The 13,112-nt window shown below is 45.0% G+C and overlaps 1 protein-coding gene across 1 annotated transcript in view; it reads right to left on the bottom strand.

The window, feature by feature from the left end:
* Window positions 1-13,112, bottom strand: part of LOC126285089 (protein O-mannosyl-transferase TMTC1-like) — a 192,159-nt gene that overhangs the window by 131,373 nt on the left and 47,674 nt on the right. Inside the window, exon 4 of the mRNA XM_049984414.1 lies at window positions 1,632-1,803. Within this exon, the coding sequence (XP_049840371.1) occupies window positions 1,632-1,803 (172 nt within the window). The remainder of the gene's footprint in view (window positions 1-1,631; window positions 1,804-13,112) is intronic.

Here is a 13,112-nt window from a genome sequence, read left to right as displayed (position 1 = left end):
AATGACTGTTAGCAGAATATCGAATAGGTGGGTTCAGGAGGGTAGTACGGAACGCCGTGCTGGATCCCAACGGCCTCGTATCACTAGCAGTCGAGATAACTGGCACCTTATCCGCATGGCAGTAACGGATCGTGCAACCACGTCTCGATCCCTGAATCAACAGATGGGGACGTTTGCAAGACAACAACCATCTCCTCGAACCGTTCAACGACGTTTGCAGCAGCATGGACTATCAGCTCGGAGACCATGGCTGGGGTTACCCTTGACGCTGCATCAGAGACAGGAGTGCCTGCGATGGTGTACTCAACGACGAACCTGGGTGCACGAATGTCAAAACGTAATTTTTTCGGATGAATCCAGGTTCTGTTTACAGCATCATGATGGTCGCATCAGTGTTTGGCGACACCGCGGTGAACGCACATTGGAAGCGTGTATTCGTTATCGCCATACTGTCGTATCACCTGGCGTGATGGTATGGGGTGCCATTGGTTACACGTCTCGGTCACCTCTTGTTCACTTTGGCGGCACTTAGAACAGTGGATTTCAGATGTGTTACGACCCGTGGCTCTACCGTTCATTCGATCCTTGCGAAACCCTACATTTCAGCAGCATAATGCACGACCGCATGTTGCAGGTCCTGTACGGGCCTTTCTGGATACAGACAATGTTCGACTCCTGCCCCGGCCAGCACATTCTGCAGATCTCTCACCAATTGAAAACGTCTGATCAATGGTGACCGAGCAACTGGCTGGCCACAATACGCCAGTCACTACTCTTGATGAGCTGAGGGGGCAGCTGTACCTGTACACGCGATCCAAGCTCTGTTTGAATCAATGCCCAGGTGTATCAAGGCCGTTATTTCTGCCAGAGGTCGTTGTAATGGGTTCTGTTTTCTCAGGATCTATGCACGCAAATTGCGTGAAAATGTGATCACTTGTCATTTCTAGTATAATGTATCTGTCCAATGGACATCCGTTTATCATCTGCATTTCTTCCTGGTGTAGCAAATTTAATGGCCGGTATTGTAGGTACCTTTTCAAGGAGCTAGGCATTTTATCTGCGCCGTTGCAATGCATATATTCGCTAATAAAATTCGTCGCAAATAGTCTATCGCATTTTGAGAAGAGCAAAGTTGTCCACATGTACAACATTAGAGCGTAAAATGAGCTTTGTTACCCACTTCGAGCTGTCAGTGGTACAGAAAAGAGTTCAATATGCAAGAAAATAAGATTCCTGACAAGTAGCGAAGAAAATTTTAAATCTAATTTTAAAACCATTTCTGCTATCTGCTTCTTATCAGTAACGAATTTCTACTTTAAAACTAGTAATCAGTAAAAAAAAATAAAAAAAAACTTATATAAAACTAGTAGCCAGTAAAAAAAAAAAAAAAAAAAACAAGAAACGTATAGAGCTATCAGTAGGGTTGAAATTGGTAATGTGTTCATTAATTTTAACACTAATCGTACATATATATCCTGCGAACTGACTCATTCCGCCCCATTCTGATAATAGAACCATTCAGATCATGTATTAAACATATAACTAGCTAACTCTAGCTAAAAGCCAAAGCCAAAAAAAGAAGGCTCGCTAAGGCGGCGACTTTGTTTGAAAGATGAGTGTTGAGTACTGACAGTCGCGAGCAGCTGCCGCGGCCCGGCGACGCCCCTCTCTGCGAGCAGCGCCACGTCGTAGGCGACGCAGATGGCGAGCGCCGCGATGCCCGTCTCCTTGAAGAGCAGCGCGCATGCGCTCAGCAGGACGCTCGCCACCAGCTGCAGCAGCGGGCCGCCTCTGGCTCTGTTCCTGCCGGCAACAAGTGGCGCACGCACAGTAGCCTGGCGTCTCTACGTCACCAGCGTCTTTTTCCACTACCTGTCTGGGCTAATAAGTTTGGTTATTAACTGAAAACTAAACTTTAGTCCAAACCTGAACAAAATATTAACCGACCTCAATTAAAAATTCAGCAGGAATAAGGGAATAGAGACGTACAGAGAATGGGTCTGCTAGGAAGTGCAAAATGGCCAAGCAGAAGTGACTAGGCGAGAAGTGCAAGGGTGGATATGCATGCACTAGCGGAAAGACAAGGAAAATTAATGAGACATTTGGAGACAACAGAGGCAAACACAGGATGGCAATTATTGAACTATTTGAAGGAAAAAAATGTAAGTTAGTTACAAACTGCGGCATTCACACACTTTACTCAACATGTAAACGTCACTACATACACTCCTGGAAATGGAAGAAAGAACACATTGACACCGGTGTGTCAGGCCCACCATACTTGCTCCGGACACTGCGAGAGGGCTGTACAAGCAATGATCACACGCACGGCACAGCGGACACACCAGGAACCGCGGTGTTGGCCGTCGAATGGCGCTAGCTGCGCAGCATTTGTGCACCGCCGCCGTCAGTGTCAGCCAGTTTGCCGTGGCATACGGAGCTCCATCGCAGTCTTTAACACTGGTAGCATGCCGCGACAGCATGGACGTGAACCGTATGTGCAGTTGACGGACTTTGAGCGAGGGCGTATAGTGGGCATGCGGGAGGCCGGGTGGACGTACCGCCGAATTGCTCAACACGTGGGGCGTGAGGTCTCCACAGTACATCGATGTTGTCGCCAGTGGTCGGCGGAAGGTGCACGTGCCCGTTGACCTGGGACCGGACCGCAGCGACGCACGGATGCATGCCAAGACCGTAGGATCCTACGCAGTGCCGTAGGGGACCGCACCGCCACTTCCCAGCAAATTAGGGACACTGTTGCTCCTGGGGTATCGGCGAGGACCATTCGCAACCGTCTCCATGAAGCTGGGCTACGGTCCCGCACACCGTTAGGCCGTCTTCCGCTCACGCCCCAACATCGTGCAGCCCGCCTCCAGTGATGTCGCAACAGGCGTGAATGGAGGGACGAATGGAGACGTGTCGTCTTCAGCGATGAGAGTCGCTTCTGCCTTGGTGCCAATGATGGTCGTATGCGTGTTTGGCGCCGCGCAGGTGAGCGCCACAATCAGGACTGCATACGACCGAGGCACACAGGGCTAACACCCGGCATCATGGTGTGGGGAGCGATCTCCTACACTGGCCGTACACCTCTGGTGATCGTCGAGGGGACACTGAATAGTGCATGGTACATCCAAACCGTCATCGAACCCATCGTTCTACCATTCATAGACCGGCAAGGGAACTTGCTGTTTCAACAGGACAATGCACGTCCGCATGTATCCCGTGCCACCCAACGTGCTCTAGAAGGTGTAAGTCAACTACCCTGGCCAGCAATATCTCCGGATCTGTCCCCCATTGAGCATGTTTGGGACTGGATGAAGCGTCGTCTCACGCGGTCTGCACGTCCAGCACGAATGCTGGTCCAACTGAGGCGCCAGGTGGAAATGGCATGGCAAGCCGTTCCACAGGACTACATCCAGCATCTCTACGATCGTCTCCATGGGAGAATAGCAGCCTGCATTGCTGCGAAAGGTGGATATACACTGTACTAGTGGCGACATTGTGCATGCTCTGTTGCCTGTGTCTATGTGCCCGTGGTTCTGTCAGTGTGATCATGTGATGTATCTGACCCCAGGAATGCGTGAATAAAGTTTCCCCTTCCTGGGACAATGAATTCACGGTGTTCTTATTTCAATTTCCAGGAGTGTATGTTCGGATTTAGGTTATAACACGTTCGATACTACTGCCGTCAATGGGAATGATGTGGAGCAGACGAATAGCGAAATTCTGCATGACCCGATGAAGTGCCAGAATATCGATGCTGTCATGACCTCCTGAATGGCTATTTTGAGCTCAGATGATCACCTCGTCTTTAATATAGCGCCACAGAAAGCAGTCGCACGTGGTCAGATCCGGTGAGATGGGGGGGGGGGGGCGTTAATTGATGCCTCTGGGTACCCCAGAGCCAGAATGCGGTACCCAAAGTGCTCCTCCATGACTCCAAATACTCCCCTGCTTCGATGGGGTCTAGCTCCGTCTTGCATGAACCACATCTTTTCGAAACCAGCGTTGCTTTGGATAAAGGGGAACAAATCATTTTCAGAAACCTTCACGTACCGTTCGGGAGGCAACATGTCATCAAGGAATATCGCACCTTTAATTACGTGACTGGGACACTGCACTCCACACCGTCACCCACTGAGGGTGAAGAGACTTCACGATCGCGAAATGCTGATTCTCAGTCCCCCAAACGCGCCAATTTTGCTTACTGACGAACCCAGCCAAATAAAAGTAGGCTTCGTCGCTAAACGAAAGCATGCATGCGCACATATTAATTCAAAACACGCACCGCGGTCAATTGCGTAGTTTGAACGTCCTGGCGCAAATCGTTCAGAAATTAAGACGATTTTATTCCACACAGTTCACTAATTGTATATGAATATTAAGAGCTCAGATAGAAAGCTCTTACCAACAACAACAGGTCCCCAGCAGAGGGATCTACACGGTGCTGCAGCTCAAGATCCCAGTTACCACACCACGCAGCGATTCACCCTCGTGGGCTCTCGCTTTTGATTGCACTGACTTTGATGTTACATTTTTTTACACTTAAATGTCATCTTGACGCGTTTACGCGTTCCTGAGACAAACGGTTTTTTATAATTGGAGAGACAGACTGATGGATGACAAAGTTTTCCTATGTTGGTTCCGTTCTTACGGACTGAGCTACGTAAACGCTAAAAATAATGATGACAGAATACAGTAACTAATACACATCGGTAAGATTTTCCAGAAATATAAAATTGAAAATAATTTTCAGAATCCCCTCCGCCCCCGCAAAAAAAATCTATGGTCCTAACATCAGTAAAGGATAAACGTCCTCCTCTGACGGCATGCGGGTTATATAAGATTCCATGCCTGTGTCGTGAGGTTCACATCGGAGCTATGGAGACAAGCATGGATGGACATCTGAAGGAGCACAAAAGTCTTTTGCGATTAGGGAATCTAGAACAATCAGGTGTAGTGCAGCAAGCACTTCAGTCAGCATATCATAACGGGAAGTCAGCATACCATAACGTGAGGTTTTCCGAAAAAAGAAATCTACAATGACGAAATATTAACCAGAACTGTATAGAGAAGCAACGGAACTATATAAACATAGGGACATTCTTAACGGCTCCAGCTTTAAAAAATGGACAGACAACAGTTGAATAGACAAGTTTTGCTTTTGACAAAGGTTATGTCCGTGAGTCATGCCACATCTCCCCGTTATGCATGTCGTTAGTCGCCAAGACTCTACTGGAAGAGGAGCGCCTCTGAAGGTGCCCAACACATCTTTGGACGAAACGTTAAGAAGAAATAAGCTTCATGGACCACGAATATAGAAGAGGAACATTTACTAGCGAATATTACAAATGGCCTTAAAAGCTTTGATGGTATTTAATTATACATTTTTGTATACCATAAACTTGCTCCGTAAATATTGCGAAAGTGTAAAGTGCTATTGATCTGAGGTTTCCACAGATTGGGTCACTTATTGTTAGTTAATTAATAATACATAGAAAGCGTATTTTTGTGCAAACATGCAAAATTTTAAATGGAACAATTTGTATTGACATTAAAGAGCTAAAGTTAGGGTAAATTAAATTTCATTGGTGTTCGTTGCAGGATTCTAGTACATGCTGTTTACGAGACATCGTATTATGAAAAGTTTCCACACCGCCACTTGTTCGTGCTGTAGAATCTACGTAGTTGATAAGTACAATGTTGTTATGTTCCCTTACGGTGTACTTATGTGTTGGTTGAGTTCATAGCGAGTCGGTAGTTACTATGTGACAGTCCCAGCAGCAGGTCGTCAGTGGATGGCGGGATTTAGCAATGCAGAGAAAGCCGACGTGCTCATGGTGTATGCAGAGTGTAGGAAGAACGCAGTCCGTTCTTGTACAGTGTACCTGGCAAGGTATGCCAACAGACAATCTCGACAGGTATTTATCATTCACTTTAACCAGTTACGTGAAAGTGTATTCCAAACCTAGAAGCGTGGCAGAAGAAAACAAGTGACGCTAGAAGAGGGCAAAATTCATGTTTTTGCTTCTGTTGCAGTTGATCCGTACGTTAGCTGCCGCGCAATCGCACGAGGAAGTGATAACAGTCAGTAAAGTGTCCTATGCATTCTCCATCAAATGGTTCAAATGGCTCTGAGCACTATAGGACTTAACGTCTGAAGTCATCAGTCCCCTAGACTTAGAACTACTTAAACCTAACTAACCTAAGGACATCACAGACACCAATGCCAGTGGCAGGATTCGAACCTGCGACTGTAGCATTCTCCATCAACACAGGTTCCATTCCTATCATATCTGTCTCCATGAAGAACTGCATGGAAACGATTATCAGAATTGTCTTAATTTCTGTACATGGGTAGTACGATAGGACACTTCAGATGTATCATGATCATATAAGCCACAGAATTATGCTCTAGTGCTCTGTTGACAGTTCCATTGGCTTCATTAAGTGGAACGTTAGCGCGCATGGAATGTAAACGTGTAGTGTGGGACAATGAACCATCATCTCGTAGGCCTATTTTTCACAGTCGGAACACTACACGTGCACGAATCGTAGCCTCTTTACACACCATCTTCCATGGATGCTGGAAGACGTTCCTCTGAAGCCTGGGAGGAACCTGTGATATCAACATGACGGCTGTTCAGCCCAAAGTGTACGAAGTACTGCAGCTGTTTCCAAGTCGTTTGCATCGGACAGCCGGCCGCTGTGACGGAGCTGTTCTAGGCGCATCAGTCCGGAACCGATCTGCTGCTACGGTCGCAGGTTCGAACCCTGCCTCGGGCATGGATGTGTGTGCTGTCCTTAGGTTAGTTAGGTTTAAGTAGTTCTAAGACTAGGGGACTGATGACCTCAGATGTTAAGTGCCATAGTGCTTAGAGCCATTTCTTTGCGTTGGGCACTGAGAACATGTCCCTTTGCCTTCTCGTTCACCGGGTTTGACGCGCGTAGAATTTTTGTATGAGGAAAACTGAAAGAGACTGCGATGTCACCGCCAGACAACACACTTGCTAGGTGGTAGCCTTTAAATCGGCCGCGGTCCGTTAGTATACGTCGGATCCACGTGTCGCCACTATCAGTGATTGCAGACCGAGCGCCGCCACACAGCAGGTCTAGAGAGACTTCCTAGCACTCGCCCAGTTGTAATGCCGACTTTGCTAGCGATGGTTCACTGACTTCTACGCTCTCATTTGCCGAGACGATTGTTAGCATAGCCTTCAGCTACGTTATTTTCTACGACCTAGCAAAGAGCCATTATCAGTTGCTATTGATATTGGGAATCATGTACCGTCCAGACCGACCTTCATCATTAATGGATTAAAGTTAAGTATTCCACCAGCTACGACCGTTTCTCTCAATTTTAATTCCCTTGTCATGTTCCAGACCTCACGCCAGCCTGCGTGAGCTGAAACGCGTGCATTTCGGCCTCCTTTAGTAACGGTGTTGGCTCTCCTGCCAACAGAGACTATCCACAATGAGATGTCAACTATACCTGAAGATAAGCTACGACGCATTACTGTGTCCTGCTCTGAAGTCTCCGCTGAAATGCTAGCGCCCGTGCAGCAGTCGTTTCACACCAGACAGGAAGCGTATCTTACCGCTTCTGGGTGTCATTTGATAGTCAGTTGTCTCCTTATTGGCCGGGATCCTCATAATTCGTCTATGCACCTGTGTGGCACCACAAGTACTGTACAAGTGTCGGTGCTGGAACTTATCAAAATACGACATCTCGTAAGCGACACATTAGAGTTCTGCAACAAACACCACTGTCAATCTAATTTACAGTACGTTTGTTAATATCAACAGACATGTTCCATTTAAAAAAAAGTGTATGGCTACCCAAAAATGCACATTCTATGTGTTACCGCAAATTGTTTACTGGCCAACTACACGAACGCCAGACTACTAATCACTTGTGTAGAAAGCACTCATCAATAGTATTTTCCATTTCCGCAATATCTGCGGTGCAAGGCTTAGTTGGTTCACCTTGTATGTTGCTTATTTAGCTAGATCAGACACAGAAAATTATTTATAAAACATGATAGCAAGGTGACGGTACAGAGAGAATTTTATTTTGTTGAGAACGAGCATTTTTGCTGTGCTGCTCAGAGAGCAGAGAGCTGAAGACAAATAAGAGATAGTACAATGACTGAGAAGATGATAGCGCAAACACAGACGTCGATTGTGTCTACTCTTGTCGGCGCCTAGCCATGAAAACTGGTCGTAGGCTAGTGTGATATGGTCGAGAAAGCGTACGTCGCAGATGTGCCATGCACAAGCATCCACCCCCAGCTCTCGCCTGCATGTACTTTCGTACGGAAGTGCTTGAATAAAAGCACCACCGTAGCCAAGTACAGGGAGTATTAGAGTACCTACGAAGTTCCTAGTACGTAATATTCATCGTCTCTTCTGAGAATCCATTAATACTGTGGAGGGTAATAATGAAATTCCTCATGGTTCCGATCATTCAAGAATTTTCCTGTGTTCCTTCTTGAGTTAGGCCGCAGGTGAGAGTGTAAGGCACGACGAGAATTTTCCGTACATCTGGTAACCATAGTGACACGTTATTGTACTTTGCGCGCAATGTATGTTAACTACAGTTAATACTGATTTGACGACGTCTAATTCCAATGTTTGCATATACATAAAATTTCCTTGTAAGTTGACATAAAAACAGGTAAATACTTCATGTTTCTGCGCCAAATGCAATGAAATGTTTAACCTAGTTATGACAGTTTTTTAGTGACGGTAAGTGAGCGTGCAGACGGTGTTGCATGCTTGTCAACAAAGCTACAAAGAAATCTAAAGTATTTTATAGCCTATTTTAGTTTATGATGATAAAAAGGTACGGATATGAAGAGCCTAATGTGACACGTTTTATGTGCTAAATCTCACATTTGCCAGGAGGACCAATATACAATGTATCTTGTTTTGTATATAGCTTATTTGTATCCAAAATACTGTGAAGGTATCCATACACCATAGACTTCATGCTCACCTCATCGTTGCAGAATATAATAAGACAAATTAAAAAGAAGAACTAATTTATTAAGAAAGTTCTAAGTGCCCTACCAGTGAACTGACTGCTTCTAACATCCAAACCTCCAGATTTCAGACACTCAGATCGGTACTAAACGTCGTATTTTGATTCAGTATCAGTCAAAACCCCAATTTAGTTCCTTCTGTGAGTTCTCGTAGTGGGGAAGGTCGTAAAAGTTAGTTAAAAGTTTCACCAGAGCTACGGAGCACAGGAAAAGCGAATCTGTGAGTGACAGTATTGTAGATATCGCCTGGGTGAGGTAGTAGAGCGCTCAGACCCCACTGAAGACAATTTTTTTCAACTTTATACGCTGGAAACTGTTATATGGAACATTTTCTTGACATGTAAGAAAACTTTTCCGCTTTTGTAGCAGTGCTCTTTCGCTTCCTTTGTTGAACGTTATGTACTTATTATTGATCTTATTATTTTGTTTATTATTAATTATTATTATTATTATTATTACTTCTGCGTGTGTGATGCAATTAATTGTTTCTCTGTATTTCTGTTCTGATTGTGCATACCATGAAACTACAAATGTACCACATAGGTTTACTACTTCATGAAAAAGAAACGAAAACGAAAAAAACGAAAAAAACGAAAACAGATTGCCAATAGAACATTACTGTAAGCTCCGAAATACCCTTTTATATGTCATAAACACTTCGTCCCATCTAACACTTTCACGCATAACACAGTTAAAAAATTTGTTGGTAATGGGGTTCGAACACAGAACCCAAGGTACGAAGCTGTAACGCTGTACCAACCTCCCCACGGTAGAAATATTTGTTAAATCGTCACAGTTATACTTTTAATGTGGTCCGTAGTTCTGGTGTTACGTTTAAGTAACGTTTACGCCAGTTTCGCTTGACGACAGCACATAGCACGAACTAAATCGGAGTTTTGGTTCATACTCTGTCAATATACAGCGTTTGGTACCGATCTCAGTGTTTAACATCTGGAGACATGGGTTCAAAAAAATGTTCAGATGTGTGTGAAATAGTATGGGACTTAACTGCTAAGGTCGTCAGTCCCTAAGCTTACACACGACTTAACCTATATTATCCTAAGGACAAACACACCCATGCCCGACGGAGGACTCGAACATCCGCCGGGATCAGCCGCTGAAGATTTGGGTGTAAGTGCCAATAAGAATTTGTTCCTATGGCAATAATCCTGAAGCTTCGAGGAACCGTAATATGTATATAGATTACCTACTGTCAGGCCCCTTGAGTTTCAACACATCGTACCGTCTTTAAAGGTCCTTGAATCTGGCAAATGTTAGCTGTATTTCGAGGAGCGATAGTAGGAAAATACTATGTTCCGAAAATGTTCTTTCAAATTAATACAGGAGGTACAGAAAAAAGAAAATATATTTCAATTAGGAACGGATGAGCTCTGAGGTCGATTTGCAATTTTAGGAAAGCTGACGTGAGCTGTTGTGTTGGTGTCACTGAGTGGGTATTGACTTTCAGAACTGCACTATGTTAGGAACAGGTGTTGTCAGAATTTCTGAGGTATGTACCCTCTCAATGTTAGATAAGGGATATACTTCCAACACGATGGAGCGACAGGCAATTTTAGCATTGTTGTCAGAAATCATCTGATAGCCACGTTCGGGAATCAATGTATGGGCCGAAGTGGCCCTGTTGTCTGGCCACTGAGCTCACCTGTCCTCACGTGCCAGCATTTCATCCGCTGGGTTGTTATGAATCAGGTGGTACGTGAAAGCGCCGTAGGAACACAAAAAGATCTCGTCTGTAGCATTGCCGTCGCTGCTGGTACCATTGCTGACACGCCAGGAATCTTCGAACGCACGCGACAATTTACTGTGTGCACTGGAGCAGTAGCTATGAATGCCACTTTTGTAATTAGCATGCTAAACTGACTTACGTGTAAATCTCTTGTATGTGCATCATTGTAGCAGGACGTCTCTGGGACGACAGCCGTTTGATATCGTGACAAAAAATACAAACACCTACAGCCGTCCTTATGATTTTATTTTATTTTGCTGCTACTAGTTTCGACGCTTCATTGCGTCATCTTCAGGCTGTTTTGATGCAGTACAGGTTGATACGATCCCCATGCATCCAACATATCTTTGGATGTCGTATCTGAATGGTTCCCTTGTCCGTTGACAGTTGGTGGTTGGAGTCCTGACGCATTATCTGCGAATCCAGTAAGTTAGGCAACTCATGATTTATGCATGGGTATCATATCAACCTCTACCTCACCAAATCAGCCTGAAGGTGATGCAAGGAAGCGTCAAAACTGGTACGACAAAATAAAATAAAATCATAAGCACGACTGTAGGTGTTTTTATTTTTTGTCACGACACTCGTAAATCGTCTCTAGCATCAAAAATCGCCGCCAGGAGCAATATGTACATTAACTATATATATATATGTCACGATGTTGTCTACCTCCTGTATTAATTTGAACGAATAGTTTCGGAACACCCTGTATTTTGTGATATGGGGAAAGTATGTGGAGCATTGAAGAATGAAAAGGCGGATTTCTGTGGAAACGTTATTAGCAGCATAGATAACAGTATTGTATGTACAGGGTGTTTCAAAAATGACTGGTATATTTGAAACGGCAATAAAAATTAAACGAGCAGCGATAGAAATACACCGTTTGTTGAAATATGCTTAGGACAACACTACATTTTCAGGCGGACAAACTTTCGAAATTACAGTAGTTGCAATTTTCAACAACAGATGGCACTGCAAGTGATGTGAAAGATATAGAAGACTACGCAGTCTGTGGGTGCGCCATTCTGTACGTCGTCTTTCTGCTGTAAGCGTGTGCTGTTCACAACGTGCAAGTGTGCTGTGGACAACTTGTTTTATTCCTTAGAACAGAGAATTTTTCTGGTGTTGGAATACCACCGCCTAGAACACAGTGTTGCTGCAACAAAACGAAGTTTTCAACGGAGGTTTAATGTAACCAAAGGACCGAAAAGCGATACAATAAAGGATCTGTTTGAAAAATTTCAACAGACTGGGAACGTGACAGATGAATGTGCTGGAAAGGTAGGGCGACCGCGTACGGCAACCACAGAGGGCAACGCGCAGCTAGTGCAGCAGGTGATCCAACAGCGGCCTCGGGTTTCCGTTCGCCGTGTTGCAGCTGCGGTCCAAATGACGCCAACGTCCACATATCGTCTCATGCGCCAGAGTTTCCACCTCTATCCATACAAAATTCAAACGCGGCAACCCCTCAGCGCCGCTACCATTGCTGCACGAGAGACATTCGCTAACGATATAGTGCACAGGATTGATGACGGCGATATGCATGTGGGCAGCATTTGGTTTACTGACGAAGCTTATTTTTACCTGGACGGCTTCGTCAATAAACAGAATTGGTGCATATGGGGAACCGAAAAGCCCCATGTTACAGTCCCATCGTCCCTGCATCCTCAAAAAGTACTGGTATGGGCCGCCATTTCTTCCAAAGGAATCATTGGCCCATTTTTCAGATCCGAAACGATTACTGCATCAAGCTATTTGGACATTCTTCGTGAATTTGTGGCGGTACAAACTGCCTTAGACAACACTGCGAACACCTCGTGGTTTATGCAAGATGGTGCCCGGTCACATCGCACGGCCGACGTCTTTAATTTCCTGAATGAATATTTCGATGATCGTGTGATTGCTTTGGGCTATCCGAAATATACAGGAGACGGCGTGGATTGGCCTCCCTATTCGCCATACATGAACCACTGTGACTTCTTTCTGTGGGGACACTTGAAAGACGAGGTGTACCGCCAGAATCCAGAAACAATTGAACAGCTGAAGCAGTACATCTCATCTGCATGTGAAGCCATTCCGCCAGACACGTTGTCAAAGGTTTCGGGCAATTTCATTCAGAGACTACGCCATATTATTGCTACGCATGGTGGATATGTGGAAAATATCGTACTATAGAGTTTCCCAGACCGCAGCGCCATCTGTTGTTGACAATTGTAACTACTGTAATTTCTAAAGTTTGTCTGCCTGAAAATGTACTGTTGTCCCAAGCATATTGCAACAAACGGTGTATTTCTATCGCTGCTCGTTTAGTTTGTATTGCC

This window comes from Schistocerca gregaria, chromosome 8 (assembly GCF_023897955.1).
Source record: "Schistocerca gregaria isolate iqSchGreg1 chromosome 8, iqSchGreg1.2, whole genome shotgun sequence".
NCBI lineage: Eukaryota > Metazoa > Arthropoda > Insecta > Orthoptera > Acrididae > Schistocerca > Schistocerca gregaria.
The sequence above is the reverse complement of the archived record's forward strand: the minus strand, read 5'-3'. Positions and strand labels throughout refer to the sequence as shown.